This window comes from Barbus barbus, assembly GCF_936440315.1.
Source record: "Barbus barbus genome assembly, chromosome: 19".
Lineage (NCBI taxonomy): Eukaryota > Metazoa > Chordata > Actinopteri > Cypriniformes > Cyprinidae > Barbus > Barbus barbus.
In genome coordinates, this window is record NC_136747.1 from 24791320 (window position 1) to 24808331 (window position 17012).

Consider the following 17012-nt stretch of genomic DNA (forward strand, 5'->3'; position numbering starts at 1 on the left):
GTAGCCTGCGCCTGTTTGCGGTTAAACATTTCTTCCCCTTTTCGACTGTTTATTCTTACACTGCCGCATAAGAATAAATACAATACTATTAACAAAGTATTCTCCTATTTTATTTTATAGGATATATATGTCACGTGTCGTTTTCCATTTAGTTCAGTTTTGTCCTTATTTGCTATCCTGTCCTTGTTTAGTTAACAGTGTTGGGGAGTAGTTAACTACAAGTAGCGACGCTACTAACTTAACTACATTTTTCAGTAGCTTGGCAGTAGCTCAGTTGCTTTTTAAACAGTGTAGCTTGTCCAGTAGCTAACTACTTTTTGCAGCAAGTAGCGGTGTAGGGCGAGCAAAAGCTACATTGCGTTTTGTCGAGCCTGCGCGAATCAGCGCGATGCAAGGATATTCTTCTTGTTTGATTACAAACTCATTTTTTGCCATTACCGCCACCTGTTGTTTAATCACGCATCTTGCGGCTAACAGTTCACTGACGTACAGAAGTGGGTTGACACACCCATATTATCCATGATGGAGCAAGACGTGGCGGCAGATTTGGAGGATGGAGAAACAACTAACATTAATTACCCATGGCCTTATTTGTCCAAGTTCATGTCTCTCAAAGAAACGACAAGTAAAGGTTACACTTTTTGTAACAGTCTGAGATATTTGAGTGTTGTGTGTAATAAAACAATACTCTTTGAAATCATAATTGTATTGCATTGTTTTAAACACTAAATATTTTACTTAAAACATTCCTCAGACACTTATTCAGTTATTTATAATATACGTTGTTCAAAAAAATCTAAAGTAGTTTCAATGTAGCTAGCTACTTTTTGATAGTAACTTGTAGTGTAGCTAACTACTTTTCCAAAAGGGTAGCTTGACTGTAGTTTAACTACTTTAACTTACGAGTAGCTTGTAGCTTGTCAAACTACAGTTTCAGAGTAGCTTCCCCAACACTGTTAGTTAATTATCATCAAGTTTACCTGTCTTGTATTAATCATATCGTTTACTCCTTTGTTCCCTGATCTTTATAAGCATTCAGTTTCGTTGTAGTCTTTGTCCAGTCTTAAAGTAATGTTAAGTTGGAAACATTTTTTCTCTACTCTTCCATCATTAAAATGATTATTCGTCGAATTCCCGATTCCTGTGTTCTCTTGGAGGGACGTCAAGTTACAATAAAACAACTTTTCGGTTTCACCAAAACCTTTTAGGTTATTCACAAAAACCAGATGCTTTAAATAATTTCAGTCAATATACTGATATGAAGAACCTAATGTAACTTCTTCTCTTTTTTTCCATCTCAAATGAATAATAGAGTAACTGAAGAAAATAAATAAATAATAGTTTCAGGATTTAAAAAAAAAAAATACTAGTTACTACTACTAAGTACTGAAACTCTGAACCTATGAAATCGTTAAGAAAGAGTCAAGTACAGGCGTGCTTAATGTCTGTACATTCTTCTAAATGCCCATCCTTGTGTTTACCTATAAAGTTTGATGTTATCAAAGTACATAATCTCCATTTACCGAGATGTGTGACACTACATGACTCCCTAAGCAAACAAAGCACATTCAAAGACCTAATCAATTCTTCTCAGCACTGTTTCTGTAATATATCTTTGTTTCATTTTTAAGATGCTTTATACCAAGAAACAGCAGCAGTAGTTGGATCTATATAGGAGATTTTATTCGTTTTATATTTGTATTTGTTTATTTCGTTCCTATATTGGTATTTGTATTTAGGCATCATCTGTGAAGGCATAAACAGGTAAAACCGGTAGTTGAGAGACAAACCTATTATCCTTTTTTTCATTGAGGAGGCATAAACTTTCGGCACTCAGACTTTGATCATTCAGATATCAAGAAATAAAGTCTAACGAAAGTAATTACTTGCTTGTAATCATTTATAGACCTCAATAAATACTTGCTTGCTTGGAGATATATGAGGAACGTATCCTGACATTCTTATAATTTGGGTAAGTTTGATATTCTGGAGTAATTATTAAATTGATTATTATTAGATAATTCGTAATTAAATTAGATTAGTTTACTGAAATGTCTGGCCTCTGAAAGATTTGTAATATGGGCTACTAATAGACCGAATGTAACAACAGTTCTGACAAATTGAGCAAGATTTTAGGGAGTAGGTGTTAAACCGTACTGAAATTAACTCTTCTTTTGGCAAAACGCTGTTTTAAATCTCTTACTTTTTATTTCAACATTATTTTATGTTTTCAATGTTTAATCGAATTGAAACAAGTGATAAAAGAACCCTCTGACGCATTAATTATGTCGTAAAATTTATAAAATTAATTTTTCCCACCAAAACAATAATTTACTTTGTTCGATTACAGTGACGCATCATTTTTATATTTAAGTACAACTAAAGCGGAGTCGAAGTTACATTGTATTTTTTTTCTATTGCTTTGATTTTAATTACGGATCGAAAATCGAGTTTAAAATCTGAGAACTCATACAATCAAGCAAAAATGACAGAAATTGTGGCAAGTTATAACTACATGATTTAGACATTTTTGCGGGGTGGTGGCTACAGAACACAGAACTGTGTCTTTTGAAGATAAGATAAGATAAGAAACTATAAAGTATAACTGACGCGTTTTTATGTCTTTGTAATAAAATTGTATTTGTCCACCAGGAACACGACAGACGCAAAAGATGTACCTCTCCAAAAGACTGACGCCTCGCTACATCGCCCTGCTTTTGAGCTTCATGACTATCTTTCTTTTGCTCACCCAAAACCCGATCGATAATACTGTAGACTCCTTTGATGACTCGATCTTTGAAGCTTCATGCTCCTGTAAATCTTGCGTCATGGGCTTTTTGGACGATGACTGGTTCATTTATCGATATGACCCCAGCATTCCTCCTCTGCTGAACAGAAAAAACAGTGTGCTTCGTCGAGACACCAACAGATGGTGGAGGGTAAGTCTTTAAATGCTAAATATTCTGAATGGAATAGAATAGAACTAGTAGTTTATGTCTGTTTATATATATATATAGCATATATTTACAGCATATGCAGCATATGCTTCCAGCGCCGTAGATCATGGGACCCCGCCCATACACGGTGACGTCATGTGTTTGTATTAGGGGTATAGCCTACATGCATCTATAAGTTTTCAAATAAAACAAAAGAAAAAAAGTGTTTATCATTATCATTTTTGTGACACAGAATGCCCCCTATGAATTTCAGATGGGTCTTTTACAATGACAGTTTGCAATTTATGAGTAACATTTATGAGTAACATTACTTAAAGAGACATTTTATTCTACAACAAAATCATACGTTAAAAGTACCTAAAAGTTTTTATAGGCCAAAAAAAATATTTTGCATGTTCTATGCCAAAATAATGACTTAGATCCTACATTTACACAAATACATCTTAATAACATCGCATGCGATCAGGTGAGGAATGCCCTAGAGTCATGTTGAAATTCTCATTGTGAAAATGAAGATACATATCAACTGTCTTATCTTGTTGGTCTTTGCGCAATGTCACTTATGTAAACCAGTTTTAATTAATAAGCTTTCAAATATTTGTACAGGGTCTACAACCATCAATGTTCAGCGTCAACTACACGGAAGTGGTGGATCAGATGTTTTCTCTCTTCCCTGATAAAGATCACTACTCAGACGCCAGTCCAGATCGCTGCAGAACCTGTGCTGTGGTGGGAAACTCTGCAAACCTTCTAGGATCACATTATGGGTCTCTAATAGATGTCCATGATGTTGTGATCAGGTACTAGAAGAACAAAATAATGCACAGAATAATCTAATAAATGTCATAACAGTAGTTCTTTATCCTATCAACACCTGTTACTGGTATTGCTCTCTCAGGATAAATAAAGGCCCGACAAAAGGTTACGAGAGGGATGTGGGGTCAAAGACGACTCACCGGATTCTGTATCCCGAAAGCGCCATGGACTTGGATAACTCCACCCATCTGGTGCTTTTTCCCTTTAAGATTCGTGACATGCAGTGGCTCATAAGTACCTTCACCACTAGACACATCACACGGTGAGAGCAGTTTAAAAAAACAATGAAATAAATATGAAATAATTATACACAGTGGTGTGAAAAAGTGTTGGCCCCCTTCCTGATTTTTAATTTTTTTTGCATGTTTGTCACACTTTAATGTTTCAGATCATCAAACAAATTTAAATATTAAATGATTTTATGTTTTATTAACAAGATTCGGGAGGAGCACGGATAGGTCAGATAATCAGTCTGGCCCAGGTGCAGCTCGTCAGCTAATCACCTTAACAAGCACATCAGGTGTATATATACACAGCCAACTCACCTCTGTTCTATGACAGTTTTCCAGCACTCGTTTTGCTCCTTTACTATCATATCACAGACGCATTTTTTTCTGGACAATGAAAAAACCTGGACTGGGGATTTTTCGTATCCTCCATCGCAATCTGCAAGCTCTAGGCTCACTCCTTTTCTGTCAGTCACCACCGCCGAGCACCAGGCTTCATCGCAGCCGGTGCTCTGCTCGATCAGCCACACGCTCTCCACAATGCCGAGTCTTAACCTCGCCTCAACCGACATCCTCGTGTCATGCGGCCATTCCAATATATCCTCCGATCGGAAGTGGACAGTATTTAAGCCTGAAGCGGAGGGCAAACAAAGCGGATACATGCGATCCGTTCGTTACACTGCAAATTAGCCAACCTCACTCCTATCCACTCCAGGCGCAAGGCGGCCAATAGATCGAGCAAAGCCCCGATCTTGCCTCACTCTCCACCATCATCGTCCCGTACAAGACCCGGCTCTCCTAGAGCGTTGGGTCACAGCGGCAGGCCTCAAATGAGCAAAACCTCACTGGGCTCTTCATTTCTCTGCAGTTCTTCCGGCCGCAGTGCCGTATGTAGCCGGACCTCCAGCTCTCGTAGCAGTCAGCGTGAGGCTGCCTCCGGTAGCGGCGTAGGCCGTGTTGCAAACAAACTTTTGTGTAAAGGCAGGTCATTTGTTGCTAAAAATCGTTAAACAATGTGATGACATTATGGATGTAGATGTCATTTCGGTAACCATGACGCAAACTGCACAGATCACACAAGGAAATTATTCATTTTCTGTATTAATTTTCACTAGCATTTTACCTGTATTTTAAATTGCACATTACTCCGATAGATAAGATGTAAAAGATTGTTGGAACTTAATTTTTCAAAAATCATTGTACCTAAATGAAAAATTATAGGTGCAAACTAACAACTAAGGTGTATCATAAAGAACTATTCATATCATCATTGAACAAATGCAACCCACTTTGCATGTGTTGTGCATACTACTAGGCACCCCTCTTCAAGTCTCTACCAACCGATGTGCGGCTTGGCTGGCCAGCTGTTTCAATACTTTCTTCTTTTCGTGTGGTTAAGAGAAAAAACATGTATTTTCATAATTTATCACTTTTTTAAAAAAGTTGTTAAAAGCAGTCATATTTTCTCCTGCTACTTCTAACCCCTCTTTCTTTTTCAGTGGTCTCCAGCTCCCGCAGCACACGCTAGCGTGAGTCTGCCTCCGCTAGCTGCACAGGCTCTCCAGCTATTTTTCTCCGAATATCACAAGCCTCCACGGCCTACAGCTACAGAAGCTGAAACGAGCACAAAGTTGCTTATGCTTGCAACACATGCCCTCACATCTCAGTCTTTTCCTCCTGTTACTTCTAATCCTTTTCCTTTTGAGTGGCCTCCAGCTCCCATAGCACACGCTAGCGTGAGTCTGCCTCCGCTAGCTGCACAGGCTTTTCAGGATGTCAAGAACCCCACTCCTGTGGTTTACAATAGCTGAAGGAAGCATGAGGCTGCCTCCGTTTGCCCTCACATCTCGGGCTTTTCTAATGGCCCCTTTTTCTTTTCAGTCGCCTCCAGCTCCAATGGCAGACACTAGCCCAGAGGCCTATTTAAAAGTCAGGCTGCCTCTGCTGCAGGGTTGTCAAATAAATTAGAGTTTTGAATATTTGTCGAGTTCAAAATAAAAATCCTCATTCGAATACAAAAACGATGCATTCGAATTTTAGGCGTCTCAGGCAGCCTTATCAGTGGCACACAGAATGCATATTTTGCACATTTTCTAGAGTGACATCACTTTTAGACTCGCATCTCGCACGAGAGAAGCATGTTTAGAAAGCCATGTAAAATGTCTATTTGGCTCTCGTCTCTTCATATTGAACTATGCATACATGATGCTGTTTTGTTCACCATTGTTTAAGCAACTTGATTTATATTTGGTTCATAAAGATTATGCACTTTTTCACAGATAGTCATATTGTTTTATTGCTTTAATAAACGTGCATTAGTAATATTCTGCTCTATGCACCTTTCTGTGGCCTCAGGAGAGAAGTCAAAAGCTTTTTCCCCCTAACTGAAATTGTCTTTCAAATTTGAATAGATTTCGAATATTGATAATATTTAGGTGGAAAATTTGAATTTTGTTTTTCAGCCACTTCTGACAGCCCTACTCTGCTGTCAGTTGTGTCCCATGCTCCTTTCCCCCATAGCTACCTACTTCTTTCAAAATAATGTTGTCTTTTTCAAGACGCAGCAGGCCATCAGCAAGCATGGGCCACGCCCCAGACTTGGCCTCTCCTCACAATGCATTGCCGCTCTCCTCTTCTCAATAAATCACTGCGGCGTCTTCAGCTACAGCGCCACATGCAATGCCGCTGGCTTAGCTTCCCAAACTCCTATCCTTCGCACCCCCTTCCTTCTACCTCTGGCGGCAGACGCTAGCGTGAGGCTGCCTCCGCTAGCCACTCAAGCTCAGCCACCTTACACTTACCCTTTCGCTACTCCTTTTCCCTATCAATGGCCAGCAGCCCCTGCTACAGACATCCAAGTAGGGCATCATCAGCCAGCAATGCATGTTTACTGGCCTTCTCCCTCATTTCCTTCTACCTCTTCCTACATGCTTCCCTAAGCCTCAAAGGCTAATCCGTGTGCGAGGCTGCATCCGCAAACTATTTCGGCCCCTCCCTATCTTCCTTTTAACCCTTCTCTCCAATCTAAACCCCAGTACACTTCATTCACTCACTGCAGTCCCACTACCTACCCCACTGAATGTTGCAGCTCCAGAACCACCCCGTATGCCAATACCATCAAGTCTCAGATTCTCACAGAAATTCTAAGTGCTGGCTCCGGAGGCGGACCCATCGCCAACTCGTATCCCTATAACACATCCTTCAAAACCTCTCCTCGACACGTTACTAAGTTCCTTCCTCCAAGCAGGTTCACCCAGTACCATCCATTCATATCCAACAGCTGATCCAAGCTCTCGGTCAATGGTCATCGGACGCCTTCAAGAGCTATCAGGACCAATAATTTTCACAAAGGAAGCCATGTAACTCTGATCAGTTTAGTGAAATTTGATACTGCCACTGCAGTGCCCTGCTCATTTAATACCACCGCTGCGGTGACCCACTTAATTCAATACTGCCAGTGCCGCCGCAGTGTCCCGCTAATTTGATCCTGCCACCGCAGTGCCCTGCTCAATTTGATATTGCTGTTGCAGTGCCCGGCTCAATTTGATATTGCTGTTGCAGTGCCCGGCTCATTTGATACTGCCACTGCAGTGCCCTGCTCAATTTGATATTGCTGTTGCAGTGCCCGGCTCACTTGATACTGCCACGGCAGTGCCCTGCTCCGCTCATTCAATACTGCCGCTGCAGTGCCCTGCTCAATTTGATACTGCCGCTGCAGTGCCTCACTTAATTTGGTACTACCGCTGCAGTGCCCTGCTCAATTTGAAACTGCCGCTGCAGTGCCTCGCATAATTTGATACTGCCGCAGCAGTGCCCCGCTCATTTGATACTGCCGCAGCAGTGCCCCGCTCTTTTGATACTGCCACTTCCGTGGGCTCTCCCTTCTGGTGCAGCAGAGCTGCGGCTCCCTCCGGTCGCAGCGGGAGCCCTCCATCCGTTGTTCCGAGTTTTCAAGGCTCATTCAGCACTGTACAGGGCTCCCCCTTCCGGCGCAGCAGAGGCGCAGCTCCCTTCGGTCGCAATGAGAGTCTCCATCCATCGTTTTGAGCCTCCTGGCTTACGCAGCATCAGACTGGGCTCTCCCTTCCGGTGCAGCAGAGCCACAGCTCCCTTCGGTCGCAGTGAGAGCCCTGCATCTGACGTTTCAAACCACGCCAAGTATTCAGCTGCAAGAGGGACTCTCCAGTGCAGCAGAGCTGCAGCTCCCTTCGGACGCAGCAAGAGTCCCTCACCTGGCCTTTCATCGTGCTCCTCATTTCGCCTCCTCGCACAACCCATTTTTCTTCATGACAAGCGCATTTTTGGGGGGCTACTAACAATTTCTTCTCCGGCTGCTGTCCCATGCCATTTAGCTTCTTTTGGGGAGTTCTCTGGGTTCGGGCTCCATCCTGAGCTCGGAGCCCTCCCTCCTGACAGCACGCCAAATATGCTTACTAATTGCTCAATCATATTATATGTTAATGCGAACTCGTGAATCAAAGATAACACAAGTAAACACAACATGCAGTTTTTGAATGAAGTTTTTTATTATGAAGGGAAAACAAAATCCAAACCCACATGGCCCTGTGTGAAAAAGTGCTCGCCCCCTAAACCTAATAACTGGTTGGGCCACCCTTAGCAGCAACAACTGCAATCAAGCGTTTGCGATTAACTTGCAATGAGTCGGTTACAGCGCTGTGGAGGAATTTTGACCCATTCATCTTGGCAGAATTGTTGTAATTCAGCCACATTGGAGGGTTTTCGAGCATGAACCGCCTTTTTAAGGTCATGCTACAGCATCTCAATAGGATTCAGGTCAGGACTTTGACTAGGCCACTCCAAAGTCTTCATTTTGTTTTTCTTCAGCCATTCAGAGGTGGATTTGCTGGTGTGTTTTGGATCATTGTCCTGCTGCAGAACCCAAGTTCGCTTCAGCTTGAGGTCACGAACAGATGGCCTGACATTGTCCTCCAGGATTTTTTGGTAGACAGCTGAATTCATGGTTCCATTTATCACAGCAAGTCTTCCAGGTCCCGAAGCAGCAAAACAGCCCCAGACCATCACACTACCACCACCATATTTTACTGTTGGTATGATGTTCTTTTTCTGAAATGCTGCGCTACTTTTACACCAGATGTAATGGGGGACACACCTTCCAAAAAGTTCAATTTGTCTCGTCAGTCCACAGAGTATTTTCCCAAAAGTCTTGGGGATCATTAAGATGTTTTCTGGCAAAACTGAGACGAGCCTTTATGTTCTTTTTGCACAGCAGCAAGTTTTCATCTTGGAACTCTGTCATGCAGGCCTTTTTTGCCCAGTCTCTTTCTTATGGTGAATTCTTTATTCTTTAGATGTTGTTGTGGGGTCTTTTGTGACCTCTTGGATGAGTCGTCGTTGCGCTCTTGGGGTAATTTTGGTCAGCCGGCCACTCCCGGGAAGGTTGAACACTTTTTCACACAGGGCCATGTGGGTTTGGATTTTGCTTTCCCTTCATAAAAAAAAAAAGAAAAAAAAACTTCATTTAAAAACTGCATGTTGTGTTTACTTGTATTATCTTTGATTTAATATTTAAATTTGTTTGATCTCAAATATTAAAGTGTGACAAATATGCAAAAAAATTAAAAATCAGGGGCCAACACTTTTTCACACCACTATGTGTGTGTGTGTGTGTGTGTATTATATATATATATATATATATATATATATATATATATATATATATATATATATATATATATATATGCATGCATGCATGCATAATTAGTGAGCCATCTTTTTGTTCCTCAGCACCTACACAAGAGTCAAATCTTCAATAAAAGCAGATGAGAATAAGGTGATTATCCTTGTCATTAAATGAATGCAAATGAAATTCAAGAGACTGATTATTAAAATAAGCAGTGGTATGTGTCTCATACGTTTTTGTTTCGATTTAGGTGATGGTCCTCCACCCTGAGTTCATAAAATACGTCTATGAGAAATGGCTTCTGAAACATGGCAGATATCCATCTACTGGCTTCATTACAATTATATTTGCCTTGCATATCTGTGATCAGGTAAAACTGTTTACATTTTCAGTTTAGACTTCTAATTATATAAAAAGAGGTTAAGTTTGTGAAAGGCACAGGATATATTAGAAAACAAAGCAAAGGGTACACTTAAAGCAGAAATGTGAATATTTCCCTAAAAAAAAATCCCTCTCTTGGCTCTCTGCGAAGGCGGACGCTTTTTCTCTCCTCTCCTCCCCTTATCTTCCCTGCTTGCTCTCTCGTCTTGTCTATTGTCTAACACTTGAGAGACTCTTTCTGCACTGCTCTCCAAACCGAAAAATCATGAATTTGATCAACTGGTCTCTCAACACAATTGACACCATATTCTCTACAAGAGCCCTGGGCTCGTGGGAGCCCAATTCCCAATTGTCCGGACGGGACGTTCGCTACTGGCTACACGATGGACGCATGGGAGAGATGGCGGGTCGTGTGTCTGGCGGCTCTTTCCGTGGAGGACATTGAAGACATCTACCTATTCGGAACCATGATAACGGGTTTTCTGCTGATTGGATTAGGCTTTGCCCTGGGTTATCATAGAATTCAGAAGATGGGAACAGCTGCCCAATGCCTCACAAGGCTGCCCGTCATGATTGAAGCAGTGGGCAGAGCAGTCAGCATTGAGACTGAAACCATCAACCGCAATATGGATTCTATCACGGAGAAGCTCACGGCTGTGCTGAGAAAAATTGATGGACTTGGAGACCAGAATGGACAAAGAGAGCTGTGAAATTGGTATGCAGCCGCTCGCACCAAGACCAAACAATCTTATCATCTTTCGGCTTCCCAAAACAATAGAACTGCCTCGGACAAGGTCATTCTAGAAACAACTCCCCCGGAAGGGCACTGCAGTGAGACACTCTTGCTTCCTGACCCCTCCCACAGACACCTGGTGACTGTCGACTCCGTCTGGGTCCCGATCAAGGCCGTTTCCATGGCAATTGCTGTGTCGCTATCACAATCTGCGGACTGAGACAACTTGTTTTGGATACCAGCGGGGCGGATTTCCAGGCCTACAAATGCACGAACTCGCATCACACACATACCCATATATACAGACATTCCATTCACCACCAATACCCCCCCCCCCCACCCCCGATCCCTCGCCTTCGCCGCTTTGTTCCGCCAGTCCGACAGGCGGGTCTGCGATCGGTGCTGATAATAGCTGCTGGACCGGATGGCTGTTTGTAGGAGCTGGATTACCCCCCACCTGTTGCAAGTCGTGTGTCTATGGTGTATTGATTATGTGCTTTTGTTGCTGGGGTGTTTTTTCTGTTCTCACACTGTACTCCCATAGGAGCATAGTCTGGGGGTTATTTTTTTTTCTCCCCTCCTTCCTCATGTTTAAGCTGTATTTCTTCCTCAAATTCCCTGTCTTCCTGTCCTGTCCACCCCCTTGTCATATTGTATTGTATGTATGTTTGTGTATGTATGGACAGGTTGATGGCTAATTTCGCTGGTACTTGTGACTAGTGACAATAAAGGGCTACTACTACTAAAAGTGGCCAAAAATAATTTGCATGTGCACACAAAATTTGATTTTTAACAATCACCTGCTTTCTAAATAACAAAGTATCCACAAGTTTTATGTCACAAACACAACTTTTCCTGGCATTCATTTGTGGGTTTCCTGTACATTGTAGATGGTTTCATTTGCATCTGTGCATTGCTGCACACATTAGTGGATTTTAAAACATTTCTAGCATCAAGATGCACACTAATCCACAAATAGGTAGAAAAAGGATTTGAAAAAAAAAAGATTTGATTGCTGTATTAAATTTAGACCTGCTCATGTTACATTGTATTTTATTTTTACGCATATGTACAGCGTTGCTCGTCATAAGCAATTACACACGATTCTGTTGAGTTTAGGAATGCAGTGGCCAATCAGAGGCAGTCAGATTAATCATTGCTGAATTTTGTTCAGACTGAAACTTGCGAATTCCCTCATCATGAGCAACAAAAGTGCAGATGTACCTACGATAAAAGTAAGAGATTCACTTATCATACAGCTTATAAGAGGAGTTGTGAGTGCTTAAACACTAGCTAGACTGACTGTGCTCATTTATAGTGCGTTCTTTCACTGCGTGATTCACTCTGAAAAAATGCATTTAGAATGCTCCCTGAAATCAAGACATGGGGGCAGGAAATGTGTATATTCATATAATTTCATATAGTTAATCAATATCACACGAAGAGTGCCATTTTTTTTCCACAAAAATCACGTGATTTATTCAACAGTTCAATAAACAAGAAGTTGATATTAATAGACTTGCGTTTTAGACACTATATTGAATATTTTTGCTCTTTCGTCTACAAAAATGGTTCCAAACAAAGCCATAGCACTGTTTTTCGTCTCTGAGCAACATATGACTGTTTCGTTCCTGAATGAATCAACCGTTTAAATGATTCACTTATTATCAATGACTCACTTATTAACAGTGACTTGTTGCCACCTACTGGCGGCTTTAATTTCACATATAAAGTACCTTTTCATTTTTTTTTTTTTTTATAATTTCAAATATCAGTATTCAACCTTTTAGGATTAACTGCTGCGAACTGACCACTCAGAATATGAAGTATATCAAAAACTTTAGGAGTCAGCTGTCCAAGGCAGTCCTGCAGCGCAACAAAATATTGCCTCGAGATATAATTTTTTTGGTCTATATCGGTTGTATTTATTTTTGAAGGGGGTATGGGGGGGGGGGGGGGGGTCGGAACTGAACTCTGCATCCCGCAGAGTTGTAGTACTTGGACTCGGGACTTGGACTCTGACTACAATTGTGAATGGACTTGGACGGACTCGGGTGGTCTCAGGTGGACTCAGACTCGGACTTGGATATTTTAGACGCTGAAATTTTTCAGAGTACAGACGAATCCATGTCATGTGTAAGGGTTAGGGTTAGGGTTAGTATCAACATAAAATTAATATGAATAGACATTAATAAACGTCTCGCACTTAAACTCAATTGATTTAAAAACTAGGATTCGACAATGGACTTGGACCCAGGACTCGGATCCAACACTGGTGTCCTGTACAGGGCTGGACTGGGACACAATTTCAAGCTGGGAAATCTTACACTCATCCAGGCCACACAGAAAAATAGGGGCCAAAATTGAAACCTTTTTGGACCAGCTTGTCACTGGAGCTGTAAACCTTTTGTTTACCCATAATAGGTACATATTAGTACCTTAGAGTAGTAATTCATACCCTATTCATAGGTTCTAATATGTAGGCCTACCTATTAGGGGTAAAAAAGGAACAAAGATGTCCTTTCAAGGGTACTGTTCCAGTGACAAGCTGTTGTACCCTAAAATGTGCAATTTTGGCCCCTATACATCCACAACAATTTGTGAAACCACAGACAACCCTATTATTTGTATGGCTATCACATAAAAACATTTAAATCCTTATGGTGCGTTCACACCAGATGCGAATGAAGCGTTAAGCGCGAGTGATTTACATGTTAAGTCAATGCAAAGACGCGAATACATCCTGCGGCGCGATTCGCGCGAATGAGGCGGCGCGAATTGAGCGTTTGACGCGCGGAACGCGCGATTCGCGCAAGTTGAAAAATCTGAATTTTGGCGGATATTCGCGCCGCGCTAACCAATCAGGAGCTTGCTCTAGTAGTGACGTGATTACGAGCGAGGCAGAAATCAAAACAACAATAGAGGACTAAATCATCGTAGCTGTATCTGGAGCTGTACTATAGACCAAAGATTACCTGTTAGATTTACCCAAAACAAATTATATCTTATGTTTATCCACTACAGAGACATCAGAGCCAGCGGCAAATGTCAGAAGGACTAGCCGAGGTTATGCTCCTCTCTTCGGGATACATGAGCACAAGCGCCCGGTGATCGCCTGGAGCTCACGGCTCCGAAATCGGCGAAGCACATTTTCAAATAGGGGCTGTTTTTATAAATAAACCGCAGATTTGAGTTTTAAACAACTACATTCTCGGCTGAAATACACGCGTCCAGTGTTTCCATAGCACATAAAGGGCTGATTTTATTTGCCAAATTCTATACATATGCTCTCTGTGGCAGTCATTGTGCCCCCTGGCAGAAGCCCCGCCCATGACGCGAATTCGCGTCTGTTGTGCAGTGAATTTCACGCGCGAATGGTGCGTTCACACCGGACGCGACTTACGCGAATAAATCGCGCTATTCGCGCATAGTTGGACGCGTGAACATTTTGGGTTTACTCGCTTCATTCGCGCGTGAAATTCGCTCCGGGTATCCACATACAGCGACAATGATTTTGTCCTTTATTGTTGTTTTGATTTCTGCCTCAGCTCTTAATCACGCCACTACTAGAGCAAGCTCCTGATTGGTTGGCGCGGCGCGAAATATCCGCCAAAGTTCAGATTTTTCAACTTGCGCGTTCCGCGCGAAGTTAGTGTCTAAAATCCTCGCGTTCCGCGCGTCAAACGCTCGAGACGCTCAATTCGCGCCGCCTCATTCGCGCGAATCGCGTCTGGTGTGAACGCACCATTGGTCTGGGGCCGTGGAAAATAATTAAAGGTTCTCTCTTGCACTGCACCTTTACTTTTCCTTTTCTTCATTTATGATTCTGATAGTATTTTTTCTCTGTATGGAAGTTACTGAGGTCCAGAAGCTAGTTACCCACATTCTTCAAAGCATCTTTTTATGTTCAACAGACGAAAGAACTTTATGCAGGTTTAGAACAACCTGGGTAAATTATGACAGAATGTTCATTTTTGGGTGAACCATAGAGACTCATCCGTGCTTCTAAAGGTATAGGCCTATTGTTTTATTAGAATTTGGATAGTCTGTTAATATAATATTCCATACATTATCAGAGCTTGGTAGACATAATTATTACATTTTAGACATTATTAGACAGATTAATTAATAGATTATAATTAATGTTAGACCCTATTTAATTTCATTTAAATTAATCATAATAAATAATGTCATATACAATTTGGCATTTTAAAAAATTTTTTTTAAAATGCTAAATTAATTGGATAAGAATTGACAAATAATTACGTAATAATGTAGTCCTAAATTATGCAAATGAATAATAAAAAAAAATAATTCATCCCATCCAGGTAAGAGCTGCAGAACTGTCAAAAAAAGACTAATAATTAATAATTATAAATAATCAAACTTAAAATAACAATATTAATGTGTTCTATTCGAAGTGCAGGATTTCTCATGGTTTATTGTTGGTGGGTTTTTTTTTTTTTTGGAGCGGGGTGGGGGTTGTTGAATGGGTGTCCCTTATTTTGCCTTGCTGAAGGTGACAAGGGGAAGTGCTTAGCAAAGTTTGCAAGTGCCAAATGCAACAAGTGTTATAATATGTTATGGACGCCACAAGGTCATTTTGTCATTTAGGTAACAACATCCTTATGCCGCGACAATGTGACCCCTATGTTGAGTGAACAACATTTTCTCATGGCCAAGAGTTTAATGCGTAAGAGAACTTTGATTATCCCAGGTTGCTATGGTTATGCATTAAACTCGTGGCCATGACATAAGGATGTCTTCAAAATGATCTTCGTCCACTCACAACAAATTTATCACGTTTCTGTGAGTTAATTTTCATCTTGTGGCCACAACAAATCTAAATGAACTGAACATTTCCCTTTGTGGTCACAGTAATACAGTGAGTTAAACTTTATTATGTGCATCTTGATGCTAGAAATGTTTCAAAATTACAAATGCATGCAGCATTTAGTAAGTGATCAACAAATGAAGTTCTGTATCATTTGGTAAAAGTTATTTAGAAAATTTCTGAATGCACCTTTAGGAGAAGTATGATTTGAATACCATGAAATGACAAAACTGCTCTGTCTCTTACACAGGTGAATATCTTTGGGTTTGGGGCATCAAGTACTGGAACCTGGCATCATTACTTTGACAGAACTCACACTCACTTTAAAGGCGGTCCTCATGGTGGAGACTTTGAAAACAAAACAATGCATCAACTTCAGCAGAGAAACAAAATTTCAATATATAAAGGGTATAGATAAAAAAAGACCACAACCAGTTAACTTGAGGAAAGTGATAATAGCTTATAGCTTTCTGCGATTAAGCGGCCATATTGAGTTTTGCATTTTTCCCCATTCTAAACTAGGTCTATATATGAGTGACACTTTTGTATTTTATGGTCTTTGAAATAAAGGGATAAATACAACAGTTCTTCCATTTAATGAAGGATGTCAAAATGGAGTATACCAAAACAGCTAAAAAGTGAATGTAAAAATGAAAGGCAAATAAATATATTTTAATTTGAATGTTAGCTAACTATGGTAACACTGTTTTGAGAGCTGTAGCAAATGCTGTATAATGTTTATTTATATTGTCTTACTGTATCTACACAATGTAAACATATACCTGCTGTTCTTGTAGCCTGCTAAAGTAGCCTACTAATCTGTAAGACATCTGAAATGTTTTTATGGATCTTCAAATGCTATTTTGGTTAAAACTAAAAATTAAAAGGATGAGGGTGCTCTCCTGCAGAAAGTTGTACCAGGAAAAATCATAGCTGAAAACAGTCATTTTCACAGAAAAGCAGAAACGTTTGAAAAAATAAACATACGATTGCAACAATATTATTTGTGTTTTTCAAGTCATCTCCAGGTAATAAAGTATATGAACAATGCAGTGCTAATTGACATAGCATTTATTACAGTAGCCTATATAAACTGTTCTAGTGTTTGTAGTAAACAAAACATTATTATTGACTATTGTCCAGCAGTGTATCTGATTTCTAAGCCAATTAAAAGCTAGAAATAAGAGGAAAAATTAAAGTTGCCTAGATACACTACCACCAAGCCTGCATTTGTTTGTTCCAAAGTACATTAAAACAGTAACATTTTGAAATATTTTTACTATTTAAAATAACTGTTTTATATTTGAATATATTTTAAATTGTAATTTATTGTGATTTCAAAGCTAAATATTTATATATATAGGTGCTGGTCATAAAATTAGAATATCATGAAAAAGTTGAT

The 17012-nt window shown here is 40.4% G+C and overlaps 1 protein-coding gene across 1 annotated transcript; it reads left to right on the forward strand.

Annotated features, from left to right (window-relative positions):
- Nucleotides 1-1536: 1536 nt before the first annotated feature.
- LOC306884957 (CMP-N-acetylneuraminate-beta-galactosamide-alpha-2,3-sialyltransferase 2-like) lies at nt 1537-16666 on the forward strand. Its single transcript, XM_079441228.1, has 8 exons — nt 1537-1764; nt 1907-1972; nt 2653-2939; nt 3564-3757; nt 3856-4035; nt 9767-9812; nt 9913-10032; nt 15861-16666. The coding sequence occupies exons 3-8, from the start codon at nt 2673-2675 to the stop codon at nt 16026-16028; spliced, it is 975 nt and encodes a 324-aa protein (XP_079297354.1). The 5' UTR covers nt 1537-1764; nt 1907-1972; nt 2653-2672; the 3' UTR covers nt 16029-16666.
- Nucleotides 16667-17012: the final 346 nt, after the last annotated feature.